This window comes from Hippoglossus hippoglossus, chromosome 5, assembly GCF_009819705.1.
Source record: "Hippoglossus hippoglossus isolate fHipHip1 chromosome 5, fHipHip1.pri, whole genome shotgun sequence".
Taxonomy (NCBI): domain Eukaryota; kingdom Metazoa; phylum Chordata; class Actinopteri; order Pleuronectiformes; family Pleuronectidae; genus Hippoglossus; species Hippoglossus hippoglossus.
In genome coordinates this window covers 448,667-465,291 of record NC_047155.1, presented here as the reverse complement: position 1 = coordinate 465,291, position 16,625 = coordinate 448,667, and the positions used below count along the sequence as shown (strand labels likewise).

General features: G+C 43.8%; 3 protein-coding genes across 3 annotated transcripts in view; all 3 read right to left on the bottom strand.

The window, feature by feature from the left end:
* The window catches only part of pcif1 (PDX1 C-terminal inhibiting factor 1), an 11,840-nt gene extending 11,727 nt beyond the window's left edge, over nt 1–113 (bottom strand). The window contains exon 1 of the mRNA XM_034586639.1: nt 1–113. This exon is cut by the window's left edge and continues 108 nt beyond it. The gene's annotated coding sequence lies outside the window, so the exon portion shown is untranslated.
* A 900-nt stretch (nt 114–1,013) lies between these two features.
* zgc:77375 (uncharacterized protein LOC402927 homolog) lies at nt 1,014–8,639 on the bottom strand. The gene is made up of 9 exons (XM_034586651.1): nt 8,482–8,639; nt 7,941–8,132; nt 7,691–7,803; nt 7,292–7,385; nt 6,793–6,826; nt 6,535–6,709; nt 6,261–6,437; nt 1,796–1,973; nt 1,014–1,713 (listed from the first exon to the last, which is right to left on the bottom strand). The coding sequence occupies exons 1-9, from the start codon at nt 8,536–8,538 to the stop codon at nt 1,516–1,518; spliced, it is 1,218 nt and encodes a 405-aa protein (XP_034442542.1). The 5' UTR covers nt 8,539–8,639; the 3' UTR covers nt 1,014–1,515.
* Nucleotides 8,640–9,768: 1,129 nt separating this feature from the next.
* isy1 (ISY1 splicing factor homolog) lies at nt 9,769–16,625 on the bottom strand. Its single transcript, XM_034586656.1, has 11 exons — nt 16,503–16,625; nt 15,805–15,827; nt 15,638–15,689; nt 14,531–14,596; nt 12,986–13,028; nt 11,813–11,925; nt 10,875–10,992; nt 10,673–10,795; nt 10,343–10,455; nt 10,097–10,186; nt 9,769–9,950 (listed from the first exon to the last, which is right to left on the bottom strand). Exons 1-11 carry the CDS (start codon nt 16,503–16,505, stop codon nt 9,843–9,845), a joined length of 852 nt encoding a protein of 283 aa, XP_034442547.1. The 5' UTR covers nt 16,506–16,625; the 3' UTR covers nt 9,769–9,842.

Sequence of the window (16,625 nt, the reverse complement as noted above, 5' to 3'; positions counted from 1 at the left end):
GCTAGTGCGCATGCGCGGCTGGTTCTCTGCTTCCTGTTGTGAAGTGTCCTGTTGTCGCCGCCATGTTGGGCAGGTCAACGGTTAAAGGGAAAGTTCACTTTAAAATAAACTTCATCATCTCCTAAGCACTACGAGGGGGGGGGGGATCTCGGGAGTCTCAGGATTAAACAGCGTGAGAGCAGAATCCAAAACAACTGAAGTAACTGGTGACAGATTCAGACGTAATAAAACATAACCTGCCTCCGGACTCCTCCTGTGGTGACATTCATATTCGACTGGAAACACCATGTTTTAATCTAAAGTCCTCTGATCTGCGGCTTCTCTCTCCACCCGGTCGAGGCAGAGGTCTCCACACCGACTTTGGTTCTCTCTTCCAGTTTAAAGGGTTTTCTCTCTGTCGTCAAAGCTGCTCATTGTGGGAACTGTTGGTTTCTCTATAAATTAAGTTTCAATTAACATGTTATGATCTGGTGCTTATAATTTAACTGAACTGAATAACATTTATTTGTATTCATTAATTGTTGCCATGGATCTTGTGAAGCACGTTGTAACCTTGTTTAGATCAGTGCTATACAAATAGTTATTATCATAAGGGCCGGTGTGGATGAGCTGTAAACAACAACACTGATCTTTCCACAGCAGAGTTTATACGTCATGTCCGGCCTCCTGCTGCTCTACAGGCTCCGCCCCTGATGCTCTACAGGCTCCGCCCCTGCTGCTCTACAGGCTCCGCCCCTCGCCTGGATGTTCCCACATGTTCCTGTTTGAACGAGTCGACCTGACAACCTGCTGCTGCTGCTTCACAGACACTAACTACACAACATGTCCAGAAACAACCTGCTGCTGCTGCCTCACAAACACCAACTACACAACATGTCCAGAAACAACCTGCTGCTGCTGCTTCACAGACACCAACTACACAACATGTCCAGAAACAACCTGCTGCTGCTTCACAAACACCAACTACACAACATGTCCAGAAACAACCTGCTGCTGCTGCTTCACAAACACCAACTACACAACATGTACACACACTGTTTTTTGAACATTTTCAAGAGATCATGTGTGAGAATTGTTTTTTTTTATGAGGAACATGTTTATGAAATAATTCAGGTTGAGGGTTTTGTCATTAAAAAACAAAATACACCAAAAAAGATTCAAATAAAAAAAATTCGATACGATTTTCTTTGTTTATTCAGTTTGAACATATATCATCTAAAATATTAAAGAATATTTTTTTATTAAATTGGTCAGTAAAATAAAAAGTTGTTCAAATGTTCATTAATAAAATAAAATGACACACACACACACTAATTTTACAAGAGTCACATCATCAGAACAGCTGTTAATCTATCAAAGTGGTTAAAGAACTCGTGTGAGTTCAGAGTTCAGACTCTGCTCCATGGACCAGATGTGGATGTGAACTGTCTACAGTATCCTGATAAACAGACAGAGTGAGACCTCTTCAGGTCCTCTGCATCGATCTTGATGGGACAACAGAAGTGAGTCGGTGGGTCAGAGGTCAGGTGTAACAGCAGCCTCCTCCTGCAGCAGCAGATCCACTGCAGCCTCCACATCTTCCACCACATGACTTGGCTCCACCAGGTCTGGCTCCAGGACCAGGTCTCTGTGACCGTGGAACACTGTCTCGGTGATGGTGCTGCTCTGGTTGCTAGGCAACGGGGAGCGAGGGTTATAGACGCCTGTGCACACCTGAAGACAGGCAGAGCAGCTGTGAGGAGTGAAGCTTTTAAATCCTGCAGACTGGTCCATTAAAGGATGAGACACTACGAACCAATAGGGAGCGACACTGAGCAGCAGTGGACACCAGCTCCTCCTCCGAAACCGCCATCGTCACCTGACTCCCTGTTCCCTGGGCAACAAACTTGGTGCTGGTAGTTATGGCAGCATGCTGCTGAGCCAGGTAGCGGTTATACAGGTTAGCACCATAGATGTCCGTCATTAGGTTGTCACTAAGCAACAAGAGGATGGTGGTTTGGTTAACTGAAAGTGTTACACACAGTTTGTCATTGTTCAGTGCAGTTTAGTTACAGTGTTACTCGCAGTTTAGTTACAGTGTTACTCGCAGTTTAGTTACAGTGTTACACGCAGTTTGTCATTGTTCAGTGCAGTTTAGTTACGGTGTTACACGCAGTTTAGTTACAGTGTTACACGCAGTTTGTCATTGTTCAGTGCAGTTTAGTTACGGTGTTACTCGCAGTTTAGTTACGGTGTTATACACAGTTTAGTTACGGTGTTACACGCAGTTTAGTTACGGTGTTACACGCAGTTTAGTTACGGTGTTACACGCAGTTTAGTTACGTGTTACACGCAGTTTAGTTACGGTGTTACTCGCAGTTTAGTTAAGGTGTTACACGCAGTTTAGTTACAGTGTTACACTCAGTTTGATTACAGTGTTAAACGCAGTTTAGTTACGTGTTACACGCAGTTTAGTTACGTGTTACACGCAGTTTAGTTACGGTGTTACTCGCAGTTTAGTTAAGGTGTTACACGCAGTTTGGTTACGGTGTTACACGCAGTTTGGTTACGGTGTTACACGCAGTTTAGTTACTCGCAGTTTAGTTACGGTGTTACACGCAGTTTGGTTACGTGTTACACGCAGTTTAGTTACTCGCAGTTTAGTTACGGTGTTACACGCAGTTTAGTTACGGTGTTACACGCAGTTTAGTTACGGTGTTACACTCAGTTTGGTTACGGTGTTACACGCAGTTTAGTTACGTGTTACACGCAGTTTAGTTACGGTGTTACTCGCAGTTTAGTTACGGTGTTACACGCAGTTTAGTTACTCGCAGTTTAGTTAAGGTGTTACACGCAGTTTAGTTAAGGTGTTACACGCAGTTTGATTACGGTGTTAAACACAGTTTAGTTACGGTGTTACTCGCAGTTTAGTTAAGGTGTTACACGCAGTTTAGTTACGGTGTTACACGCAGTTTAGTTACGGTGTTACACGCAGTTTAGTTACTCGCAGTTTAGTTAAGGTGTTACACGCAGTTTAGTTAAGGTGTTACACGCAGTTTGATTACAGTGTTAAACACAGTTTAGTTACGGTGTTACTCGCAGTTTAGTTACGGTGTTACACGCAGTTTAGTTAAGGTGTTACACGCAGTTTGGTTACGGTGTTACACACAGTTTAGTTAAGGTGTTACTCGCAGTTTAGTTACGGTGTTACACGCAGTTTAGTTAAGGTGTTACACGCAGTTTGATTACAGTGTTAAACACAGTTTAGTTACGGTGTTACACGCAGTTTAGTTAAGGTGTTAGACACAGTTTAGTTAAGGTGTTACTCGCAGTTTAGTTACGGTGTTACACACAGTTTAGTTAAGGTGTTACACGCAGTTTAGTTAAGGTGTTACTCGCAGTTTAGTTAAGGTGTTACTCGCAGTTTAGTTAAGGTGTTACTCGCAGTTTAGTTACGGTGTTACACGCAGTTTAGTTAAGGTGTTACACGCAGTTTGGTTACGGTGTTACACGCAGTTTAGTTACGGTGTTACTCGCAGTTTAGTTACGGTGTTACACGCAGTTTAGTTAAGGTGTTACACGCAGTTTGATTACAGTGTTAAACACAGTTTAGTTACGGTGTTACACACAGTTTAGTTAAGGTGTTAGACGCATTTTGGTTACGGTGTTACACGCAGTTTAGTTAAGGTGTTACTCGCAGTTTAGCTACAGTGTTACACAGTTTAGTTAAGGTGTTACACGCAGTTTAGTTACAGTGTTACACACAGTTTAGTTACGTTGTTACTCGCAGTTTAGTTACAGTGTTACACGCAGTTTAGTTACGGTGTTACACACAGTTTAGTTACAGTGTTACACACAGTTTAGTTACGTTGTTACTCGCAGTTTAGTTACAGTGTTACTCGCAGTTTAGTTACAGTGTTACACGCAGTTTAGTTACGGTGTTACACACAGTTTAGTTACAGTGTTACATGCAGTTTGGTTAAGGTGTTACACGCAGTTTAGTTACGGTGTTACACGCAGTTTAGTTAAGGTGTTACACGCAGTTTAGTTACGGTGTTACAAGCAGTTTAGTTAAGGTGTTACACGCAGTTTAGTTAAGGTGTTACACGCAGTTTAGTTAAGGTGTTACACGCAGTTTAGTTACGGTGTTACACGCAGTTTAGTTAAGGTGTTACACGCAGTTTAGTTAAGGTGTTACTCGCAGTTTAGTTAAGGTGTTACACTCAGTTTGAGTACGGTGTTACACGCAGTTTAGTTAAGGTGTTACTCGCAGTTTAGTTAAGGTGTTACACGCAGTTTAGTTACGGTGTTACACTCAGTTTGGTTACGGTGTTACACGCAGTTTAGTTACGGTGTTACACTCAGTTTGGTTACGGTGTTACACGCAGTTTAGTTAAGGTGTTACACGCAGTTTAGTTAAGGTGTTACTCGCAGTTTAGTTAAGGTGTTACACGCAGTTTAGTTACGGTGTTACACTCAGTTTGAGTACGGTGTTACACGCAGTTTAGTTACGGTGTTACACGCAGTTTAGTTAAGGTGTTACACGCAGTTTAGTTACGGTGTTACACGCAGTTTAGTTACTCGCAGTTTAGTTACGGTGTTACACTCAGTTTGGTTACGGTGTTACACTCAGTTTGGTTACGGTGTTACACGCAGTTTAGTTACGGTGTTACACTCAGTTTAGTTACGGTGTTACACTCAGTTTGGTTACGGTGTTACACTCAGTTTAGTTACGGTGTTACACTCAGTTTGGTTACGGTGTTACACTCAGTTTGGTTACGGTGTTACACTCAGTTTGGTTACGGTGTTACACGCAGTTTAGTTACGGTGTTACACTCAGTTTGGTTACGGTGTTACACTCAGTTTGGTTACGGTGTTACACACAGTTTAGTTACGGTGTTACACGCAGTTTAGTTACGGTGTTACACTCAGTTTAGTTACGGTGTTACTCGCAGTTTAGTTAAGGTGTTACACGCAGTTTAGTTACGGTGTTACACTCAGTTTGGTTACGGTGTTACACGCAGTTTAGTTACGGTGTTACACTCAGTTTAGTTACGGTGTTACACTCAGTTTGGTTACGGTGTTACACGCAGTTTAGTTACGGTGTTACACGCAGTTTAGTTACGGTGTTACACGCAGTTTAGTTACTCGCAGTTTAGTTAAGGTGTTACACGCAGTTTAGTTAAGGTGTTACTCGCAGTTTAGTTAAGGTGTTACACGCAGTTTAGTTACGGTGTTACACTCAGTTTGGTTACGGTGTTACACTCAGTTTAGTTACGGTGTTACACGCAGTTTAGTTACGGTGTTACACGCAGTTTGGTTACGGTGTTACACGCAGTTTAGTTAAGGTGTTACTCGCAGTTTAGTTAAGGTGTTACACGCAGTTTAGTTACGGTGTTACTCGCAGTTTAGTTAAGGTGTTACACGCAGTTTAGTTACGGTGTTACACTCAGTTTGGTTACGGTGTTACACGCAGTTTAGTTACGGTGTTACACTCAGTTTGGTTACGGTGTTACACGCAGTTTGGTTACGGTGTTACACGCAGTTTAGTTAAGGTGTTACTCGCAGTTTAGTTAAGGTGTTACACGCAGTTTAGTTACGGTGTTACACTCAGTTTGGTTACGGTGTTACACGCAGTTTAGTTACGGTGTTACACTCAGTTTGGTTACGGTGTTACACGCAGTTTGGTTACGGTGTTACACGCAGTTTAGTTACTCGCAGTTTAGTTACGGTGTTAGACGCATTTTGGTTACGGTGTTACTCGCAGTTTAGTTAAGGTGTTAGACGCAGTTTAGTTACGGTGTTAGACGCATTTTGGTTACGGTGTTACTCGCAGTTTAGTTAAGGTGTTACACTCAGTTTGGTTACGGTGTTACACGCAGTTTGGTTACGGTGTTACACGCAGTTTAGTTACTCGCAGTTTAGTTACGGTGTTAGACGCATTTTGGTTACGGTGTTACTCGCAGTTTAGTTAAGGTGTTACACGCAGTTTAGTTACTCGCAGTTTAGTTACGGTGTTATACGCAGTTTAGTTAAGGTGTTACACGCAGTTTGGTTACGGTGTTACACGCAGTTTAGTTACTCGCAGTTTAGTTACGGTGTTATACGCAGTTTAGTTAAGGTGTTACACGCAGTTTAGTTACGGTGTTACACTCAGTTTGGTTACGGTGTTACACTCAGTTTAGTTACGGTGTTACACTCAGTTTGGTTACGGTGTTACACGCAGTTTGGTTACGGTGTTACACGCAGTTTGGTTACGGTGTTACACTCAGTTTGGTTACCCGATGGCATAGACAGTGTTTATCCGCTGGTTGTGGTTCTGCAGCCTCAGCAGATGCTCAGCGTACTGGTACGTGAGCAGACTTGGTTTTCCCAGCAGCGCCTGGTACTGCAGCTCCTGACCTGTCAACTTCCTGTAGATGGACTCCAGACACAGCAGGAACATCCCGTGACCAAAGCTACAGCAACACGGAAGAGTCAAAACTGACATGTGGACCACAGGCCCTTCACATGACATGTTACCTAAACCGATCATTGATTTGTTTTGTTGCTTACCGTGGAGACGGGGCCTCGGCCATCCACATCAGGTCCATGTTACAGGCCAGAACTGGCAGCTGAGTCGACAGGTGTGCGTCGTACTCACAGCCAGGACTCCCATTGGTCAGCAGCACATCAATCAACAGCTGCATGTTGGTCTCCCATCTGATTGGTTCCCCGAACAGTATGATTGCTATGGCAACACAGGAAGTTGTGTTGTTTTATTATGTAGTTGTTGTATAGTTGTTGCGTAATTTCACTGAATGGTTGCGTTACCTTCTATTTTGGGAATCGTCCTCAGAGGAGTCAACTGAAACAGAACAAACTGTTAAATCACATGATTACACATAAAAGTTTGAGCATAAAAATCTTCAAACTCGTCAAACTTAGTTTCTTTCAACACAATCGTGACTAACTTTGTTTTAAACCATTTTTTGTCACAGTCGACCATTGAGGCGACCGCCTGGGATTGTGTTCACTGACAGATACATTGTGTTTTACAGTATCTGACAATCAATGAATTGTAATATGACACCAATATAATCCTTGTGTTTTGTGTTTACTAGATCTATTATAGGTTTTTCAAATAAACTATGTTTTGTTAAGTTGTGAGCGAAAAACTTGTTTTCTGTGCTGAATAAATTAATAATAAAAATGTGTGTACATGCATGTGCAGTACACTTTAGGGTCTCGGGTTAGGGGTTTGAAAACATGGTCACACTGCGCTAATAGCTAAAGCCTACAGCTAACAGTGCTACACAAGAAAAGTACTCACAGGGAGTTTGGGTCTCCTGTTATGGTCCACCATGTCCAGCAGGGGGTGATGTTCTCTGAGCTGCTCGATGGTCACCACCTTCTGAAAACCCAAACTGACGACGACACGGTCAAGACTTCAAAACTCAAACCAACCAATCAGAGACTCGTAAAGAGTTTCAGGTTCTCATTACGTCACAGGATTTGATTATAAACTCTTCATGAGATGATCAACAACAAGTTAAACGATCAGATTCTTTCTTTCTAGATGTTTGTCGATCTGATGATTATCACAGAGAGTTTCTGTACCACAAGTCACCACTGGCTTACTGGGGGCGCCACATGACATATCTATACAGACATGATTGAAATGCTCAGAGGTCAAAGGTCAGTCAGAGGTCAAGGGTTGACTGAAGGATACGTGTTGGCGATGTCCGCCACTGGCCCTTGTCCCGACACCAGGACACATTTATCATGAAAACTCTTTAACATCTGCAAAGGACTGTGGGAAAGAACCACCTGCTCCGGGACGATCTACAGAGACAGACAGACAGACAGAGAGAGACACAGAGAGAGAGAGAGAGAGGTCACATACTGTGTTGGTCCAATCACAGCGCATGAAGACAAATGGACCAATACCTGTCTGTCTGTCATCCACCTGTCTATCTTACCTTGACATCCAGCAGATGAGACAGTTGTTGGGCCTTGTGATGTCTCTGACAACTTCCTGCATTGGTGACAAAAACAACAGGAAACAGGAAGTTCTTGTTTTGGTCCAGAAGCTTCCGGAAAGCTCGTTGAGCAGCCGGGATCACTGAGCCGCCACGGAGCAGAACACCGTCCACGTCAAGGAGGACACCAGCCTGCCGTAGACAGACAGGTGAGACAGAGACAGGTAAACTTTAAAGTTACTGTCACAACTTCTAACAGGTTCAACAACCTGTTTTAAATATGGTTATTCTAAATGTTTTTAATATTTCTTTATGCGCGTTTACATGTGTAATCTTGTTCTTTACGAATAACGTGACAGTTAATTTACATCACTTCTGTCTCAAACTGACCTGAAACCATCTGAAGAACATTTAACTTCATGAGGACAAATACAGACGGGTCCACATAATGTCAGTGAGCAATCAGGTTTATTACCCCATAACACACACACACACACACACACACACACACACACACACACACACACACACACACACTTACCTGTCTACTGGTCGACATGCATCTGAGCGTCTGCTGCAGGAAACCTCGACACCACATGACGTCTGTCTGTCAGAGCGTCCGTCTGCTGCTCGGTTATACTGACCCAGCTGTGACATCATCAGGGGGAGGGGCAACTGTTATGTCTGACAGAGGAACTTCAAAACAATCAATAATCAATAAATACAATCTGATGTCACATCAGGTAAGAACAACCGAAACACTCGAGGAACAAACTCTACCTGAATCAACACACACACACACACTCGATCACACACACACTCACAATCACTCTCACACACACACAATTTCACTCAAACACACACACACACACACACACACACTCGATCACACACACACTCACAATCACTCTCACACACACACAATTTCACTCAAACACACACACACTCGATCACACACACACACAATTTCACTCAAACACACAATCACTCTCAAACACACACACACACACACTCACAATCACTCTCACACACACACAATTTCACTCAAACACACACACACACACTCACAATCACTCTCACACACACACAATTTCACTCAAACACACACACACACACACTGATTAAATGCGGCTGACAACAGTTTTCTCTCACATGACATCACATGCAGCGTTCAGCCATTAATCAGCCAATCACATGTTGCAGCAGGCTGCCACCAATCAACCAATCAGCTGCCTGATTGAAACCTTATGATGAAACTCAAAAAGAGACTGAAGGACGTGGACGTGCATGTGCACACACACACACACACACTTTGTCTACAACATTGTGTCTGTATGTGCGGATGTCAATAAAGGTCATTGAATGTGATAGAAACAGGTTTGATGTCACATTAACATGTGAATAAACATGTTTTTTTACACAGTATAAACTATTTCAATCTTTTTACAAACAAATCCTATATATCCTGTTCGTCGTGCCGTCACATTGTCGTTACCGTGACATTAACATGTGTCTTTATTTGCATTTAAAGACCGACTTCATCACTGACTCCAGCAGGAGGGTCGCTCTGTCCACATATCCCAGAATGTTTCTCAGATGAAACAGTTTTTGTACGAGGTAATGGCGCTGGCATTAACTAACATTAAACATGTTAAAAAAACAAGGGGCATTAAAACGTACTTTTCCAACTGCAGCTCTGTTGCTAGGCAACAGCAATAAAGGCGGGACAAGCTGGCAGATCGCATCCCCGAAGGGGTGTTAACGTCTCGAGACAACTTTTGTCTTTTTGTCGGTTTAATACTGATGTGAACAAACAACAACAACAAACTGGTCTGAAAAAACTTTAATATGAAACAAGATATTTACATCAAATGTAACACAGACAGGTGACAGACAGACAGGTCAGAGTCCCAGCAGAGTTCTGGCCTCTTGACTCTGAGCCTGAAGCGTCTCGCTGGCGTAGCGCTGTAACAACTCCATCTTCTTCCTCCTGACCAGAGCCTCCTCCACCTGAGAAACAGACAGGTCAGAGCAGTGAGACGGGTCCCAGAGACAGGCAGAGCTGTCTCACCTCTGTGTGTGGGCTTGTATTAGCATCCATGTGAGGACATCTCTGCTCCCAAGTGTAGATAAATGAACGTGTGTGTGTGTCTCACCTCTCTCTGTGAGGGAACAGGTACGTGTGCGATGAAGGAGACTCCTCCCTCCTCTCCCTCCTGCTCCTCCCGGCTCTCGTCATCATCGGGCTGCACAGAAACACAAATCAAACACTCACTGACTTCACTCTACTAAATAACTAACTGCTGTATCGTTCAGGTGACTTCAAGAAACCACATGGTAAACATCAGCGATGTGTCATCAGCTGATTGGCCGAGTGATGAGCAGTTAAAGGGACAGTTAACCTCCTCGTTATGGACGCTGTAGATGTTCTCCTCCTCTTCCTCTTCCAGATGTTTGTCTCCAGACAAACAAGATTCTTTCTCTGTTCTCCACTTCTGCACCGCCTCCAAAACAGCTACACACACACACAGACACACAAAATGTCAGGTTGTGCATCTACTCAACATCATTCACAGGTGGATTATATAACTTCACAGCAGCAAGAAATTATAACTGTAAAAATAACTCACTGGATTATAAAATAATTTGACTGTTACGATGTTATCTGACTGGATTCATAAAGAATCTGACTATGTTATGATAAAGTTAAAATAATAATAAAATAATTTCACCTTGTTTCTCGTACTGTGACTCCAGAGGAAGCAGGACTCCGTCGTCCTCGTCTCTGTACCCATAATACTCTGCGTCGACTTCCTTCATTAGCTCCGCCCTCGTCTTCCTCAGTGCTGGAGCAGCTGGAAGTCACATGATCAGTGAGAACCAATAACCAAAGAGAGCAGTACATGTTCATATGAAGATTTAAAGTTTACGTACGCTCCTTCTCGAACAGTTCTCGGACTCCCGGCAGGTCTCTGGCGGCTCCAAAGTATTTATATCCTCTGTTTCCTGGAACCTCCTTCCCCTCATGATCCAACATCCTGGGACCGACACGCTGAAACAACATCAGCTGATCTTTATTTCATCATCAATTAATGTGCTGGTTATTTCCTCTCTTATGCTGCGTTCAGACCAAATGCGATGCAAATTTGATGACGCCCTTAACGCGCGATTCGTGGCGCAGGATCATTTGCATTTATTCGGATTAATCACGTGAATAAACACAACCAGTGAGTATTTACCTGTTCTCCTCCGGAAGACACAAGGACGACTGGCTGAAGCAACTACAATTACTTTGTTGTACATTGTTTAAACACCAGGGGACGTCAGCGGAAGAGAGGAGAAGTCCTGGAAGAAGCTAACTCCACCGATCCAGAGGAGCACACAGGGACCTTCAGTCTGGAGGACAGCTGTTTCCAGTTCCACCTGAGGCTGAGCGGCGTGATCACCCTCTGGCTTGAGTCGGGGTCAGCACTGATTGGCTGTCACAACGAGTTTTCGCCCAAGTTCAAGTATTTTATAACTTGAGCATTGGACAAGCGTGAATGGTGCGACACGATAGACGCGAATTTCATATGTATAGCGCCACTTGCAGACATCGACTTTGTATGTAATCTCGACGTGTTCAGTGTGAACGCTCCATTAAAGATGATTACGTTTCTAAACGCAGCTGTGGCTCAGGACATTAAGGAGGTGGACTGCAGGGTTGATGCTCCACCCCCGATGGTGAGACCAGCTGTTGGGAGGTGGCTGACTGACAGATGAACTGTCACATGTTTTGTCACAATATACTTTTTACGTCTGCAGACGCAGCTGTCACTGACTTGTCAGTTATCATTATTAATATGATTATTGTGGTAGTTCTTTTTATTTACCGCATAGTCGGGTCCTCCCAGCTCTTTGATCCGAACCTCCCAGTGACCTTTCTCTCTCAACAGCTTATTGATCTCATCGTTCAGATCCCGAATCTTGAACTCCCCTAGACCAGCTGCAGACAGACAGGTGAGAGACAGACAGGTGAGAGACAGACAGGTTTGTCTTCATATCTGCCACAGTTTATTATGAATACCTGCGTCACCAATATTTACAAATCAATAATTATCAGGACATAAAAAACACGCAAAGAGAACCCCCTTCCCCTGATTTCTAGACTCCTCCCTCTCTTTCCCCTAAACTCGACATTTTTTCTTAAGCCCCTCCCCCTCGCAGGATAGTGACCAAAACAACCAGAGAAAACAACATGGAGAAATTTCAAAACATTTTCACTAACTTAGCCGCGTTACATTACAACCTGTAGGTGGAGCCAGAGTTTGGTTTTATTTAGGGCTTTCAAAATTTACGCGTTAACATGGGATGATTAATTTGTGGAATTAACGCATTCAATTTTGTTAACGCACTAACGCATGCGCAGAATGAGCTGCTCCATCGATTCAGAACCAAACACGTGACCGGACGTTTGTCACCTGAATCCTCCCAATAAAACATGAACTGTGAACCTGAAAAAAAGTTGTATTCAACCATCCTGATGGTTTAGGATAAAGGTTCTTTGAGTTGATAAAAAAATTGAAATGTTCTAAATAACATCATCCTTTGTTTGCTCAGAAGCAAAGCAAAGAGACAGCCAAGTTTAATTAAGGTGTGGTATGTTTTAGTTTGATTTTATTTCTCAATCTTAATAACTATCATTTGGACTTGTCATCAATAAAAAAACTAATGTTAAATGTATACATCGCCTTCTGTCATTTATCTTTCTGTTCCCACAACAATATACAGAGAAAAATTGATTTTTTAGGCATTTAGAAATGGTGATTAATCAGATTAATAATTGTAATCGTTTGATAGCCAGACATTACATTGAGCGGACACCTTTATCCAAAGTGACTCACAATAAGTGCATCAACCATGAGGAACAAACCCAGAACAACAACAATCAAGTCAGTACATTAGCTTCAAAAAGCCAAACTACAAAGTTTCTTATATTTATTATAATTCTATGTATTTATTTAAATTGTATGTATTTTTAATTCATGATGTAGCTTTGAACTCACCGTTCTGAATTTGAGCCACTTTCTTCGAGATTTCACTGATGATCTGAAACACAGACACATCAATACTGCAGTGTGTAGTGTTACTCTAGTGCAGGGGTCGGCAACCCGCGGCTCCTCAGCCCCTCAGCAGCGGCTCTGTACAGTGTTGTGCATGTGAACGGTGAACTTAACGAATCAGTTTTCATATGATGAACGTGAACATCACGTTCACTTTTTAAATCATCATCGTATCAGGCCATCATGAAATACCAGGAGCGGGCGAGTGTGTGTGCGCGCTATCTGGTGGCGCACACACACACACGCACACGCACACGCACACGCACAGGCCCGGGGATCCGCCCCCCCGCCCCCACTCACTCAGAGAGACACACACAGTGAGATCAGAGCCGCTCAGTGACTGACCGGCTGCTTCTTAACACTGGAAACAGTGTAAACACCGAGTTTCTCTGGTCTCAGCTGCTCAGCGCTGCAGCTTCTTGATCAGAGCAGAAGCTGCTGTTGGTTTGTACCGAGCTTCCGTTTCTATGTCCGTCAACTAAAATATATCTTTTAAGCTATTAGGCTGCAGCTATAGGTGTTTATTTATTTCAAAGTGGTCTACTTCTTATTTTATACATTTCCCACAAATATGGGGAGGACTCAAATAGTCCTGCATAGTTCTGTGTTTAATTTATTTCAAAGTAGGCCTTCACATGCCAGTGTATTTTCTTCTCCTCTTCATAAGAGTTTCGTGATTTCCTTTGTTGTAACAGGTAAAAATAGCTATAAAATGTCAACAGTTTTCTTTATTGTCGTTCATAAATGCCACAAACTATAGTTTATATTATATCATTTGTATTAAAAACTTCATAAGCTGTGTTATCAAATATGTTTTGCGGCTCCAGACAAATTGTATTTGGTGGAAGACGGGGCAAAATGGCTCTTTTGATAGTAAAGGTTGCCGACCCCTGCTCTTGTGTGTAGTGTTACTGTAGTGTGTAGTGTTTCTATAGTGTGTAGTATTACTATAGTGTGTAGTATTACTGTAGTGTTACTGTAGTGTGTAGTATTACTGCAGTGTGTAGTGTTACTGTAGTGTGTAGTGTTACTGCAGTGTGTAGTATTACTGTAGTGTTTCTGTAGTGTGTAGTGTTACTGTAGTGTGTAGTGTTACTGTAGTGTGTAGTATTACTGTAGTGTGTAGTATTACTGCAGTGTGTAGTATTACTGTAGTGTTACTGTAGTGTGTAGTGTTTCTGTAGTGTGTAGTATTACTGTAGTGTGTAGTATTACTGCAGTGTGTAGTGTTACTGTAGTGTGTAGTATTACTGCAGTGTGTAGTGTTACTGCAGTGTGTAGTATTACTGTAGTGTGTAGTATTACTGTAGTGTGTAGTGTTACTGTAGTGTGTAGTATTACTGTAGTGTGTAGTATTACTGCAGTGTGTAGTATTACTGTAGTGTTACTGTAGTGTGTAGTGTTTCTGTAGTGTGTAGTATTACTGCAGTGTGTAGTATTACTGCAGTGTGTAGTATTACTGCAGTGTGTGGTTCAGTGTGTTTGTACCTGTCGTCTCCATTTCTCAGCTTTGGGAAGTTCACTGCACTCTGACGCCAGAAAAGGTCTCCTCTCCTACAGAGAGACAGACAGGTCAGAGAGAGAGGCATGTGGGTCAGAGAGAGACAGACAGGTAAGAGACAGAGAGAGACAGACGGGTCAGAGAGAGAGAGACATGCTGGTCAGAGAGAGAGAGACATGCTGGTCAGAGAGAGAGAGACATGTGGGTCAGAGAGAGACAGACAGGTAAGAGACAGAGAGAGACAGACGGGTCAGAGAGAGACATGCTGGTCAGAGAGAGAGAGGCATGTGGGTCAGAGAGAGACAGACAGGTAAGAGACAGAGAGAGACAGACGGGTCAGAGAGAGAGAGACATGCTGGTCAGAGAGAGACAGACAGGTCAGAGACAGAGAGAGACAGACGGGTCAGAGAGAGAGACATGCTGGTCAGAGAGAGAGAGAGAGAGAGAGACATGCTGGTCAGAGAGAGAGAGGCATGTGGGTCAGAGAGAGACAGACAGGTCAGAGACAGAGAGAGACAGACGGGTCAGAGAGGGACAGACGAGTCGGAGAGGGACAGACGGGTCAGAGAGGGACAGATGGGTCAGACGGGTCAGAGAGAGACAGACGGGTCAGAGAGGGACAGACAGGTCAGAGAGAGACAGACGGGTCAGAGAGAGACAGACGGGTCAGAGAGGGACAGACGGGTCAGAGAGAGACAGACGGGTCAGAGAGGGACAGACGGGTCAGAGGGGACAGATGGGTCAGAGAGGGACAGACGGGTCAGAGAGAGACAGACGGGTCAGAGAGAGACAGACGGGTCAGAGAGGGACAGACGGGTCAGACGGGTCAGAGAGAGACAGATGGGTCAGAGAGAGACAGACGGGTCAGAGAGGGACAGATGGGTCAGACGGGTCAGAGAGAGACAGACGGGTCAGAGAGAGACAGACGGGTCAGAGAGGGACAGACGGGTCAGAGAGAGACAGACGGGTCAGAGAGGGACAGACGGGTCAGAGAGGGACAGACGGGTCAGAGAGAGACAGACGGGTCAGAGAGGGACAGACGGGTCAGACGGGTCAGAGAGAGACAGATGGGTCAGAGGGGACAGACGGGTCACCTTGACTTTGCCCTCCTCCAGCTGAGCCTGTCTGAACCGGGCCAGAGCCGTCCTGAGAGACAGAGACAGATTAAATATTAAAGATCTGAGTCTGAAAGTCTTCGATTAGAATTCATCTGTGTTTTTTCTCAGTCGTCATTTTGACGGATGATGATGTCATCACTCACATGGCCTTCTCAGCGTTTCTTGCCTGGAGACAGAGACACAGTGAAATCAACCAATCAGTGAAACTCAAGGTAAACAATTCATTCATAAAATCACAGGAACATTCACATGACAACAAACCAGTGAGTGAACCAATCAGAACAGCGTGTTTATAAACTGAGAAGAATCTGTTGCCATGGATAAGTCACGGTTTGACAGAACATGAAGCGTTTAAACTAAATCAGTGAAACAGCAGCTAACAGCCAACAGGCTAGCAGCTAAAAAGCTAACAGGCTAGCATCTATGAGGCTAACAGTTAACAGGCTATCAGCTAAGAGGCTAGCAGCTAAGAGAATCGCAGTTAACAGGCTAGCCGCTAACAGGCTACCAGCTAAGAGGCTAGCAGCTAAGAGGCTAGCAGTTAACAGGCTAGCAGCTAACAGGCTAGCAGTTAACAGGCTAGCAGCTAAGAGGCTAGGAGTTAACAGGCTATCAGCTAAGAGGCTAGCAGCTAAGAGAATCGCAGTTAACAGGCTACCAGCTAAGAGGCTAGCAGTTAACAGGCTAGCCGCTAACAGGCTACCAGCTAAGAGGCTAGCAGTTAACAGGCTAGCAGCTAAGAGGCTAGCAGTTAACAGGCTAGCAGCTAAGAGGCTAGGAGTTAACAGGCTAGCAGCTAAGAGGCTAGCCGCTAGCAGGCTAGTCTCGTGATGTTTCTCACCATCTTCTTCTCTTTGGTTTTTTATCAGAATCAGAAAAATCTCCCGCTTCAAACGATCCACACGCGCACACACTGACAGGAAGTCCACCAGCGTCTTCTTCTCCTGTATCCGATGCACTGATG

Excerpts from the sequence above, each read along its gene's own strand:
- isy1 (XM_034586656.1), bottom strand. Across the intron at positions 10,796-10,874 it reads AGAACTGTTCGAGAAGGAGC|CTGCTCCAGCACTGAGGAAG; the intron begins GTACGTAAACTT and ends TGTGACTTCCAG. Across the intron at positions 10,456-10,672 it reads GTCACAGTACGAGAAACAAG|CTGTTTTGGAGGCGGTGCAG; the intron begins GTGAAATTATTT and ends GTGTGTGTGTAG.
- zgc:77375 (XM_034586651.1), bottom strand. The coding sequence starts at position 8,538 with ATGTGGTGTCGAGGTTTCCTGCAGCAGACGCTCAGATGCATGTCGACC. Across the intron at positions 7,386-7,690 it reads GTGGCGGACATCGCCAACAC|TTTGGGTTTTCAGAAGGTGG; the intron begins GTATCCTTCAGT and ends TGTCGTCGTCAG. Across the intron at positions 1,974-6,260 it reads AACACTGTCTATGCCATCGG|TGACAACCTAATGACGGACA; the intron begins GTAACCAAACTG and ends CTTGTTGCTTAG.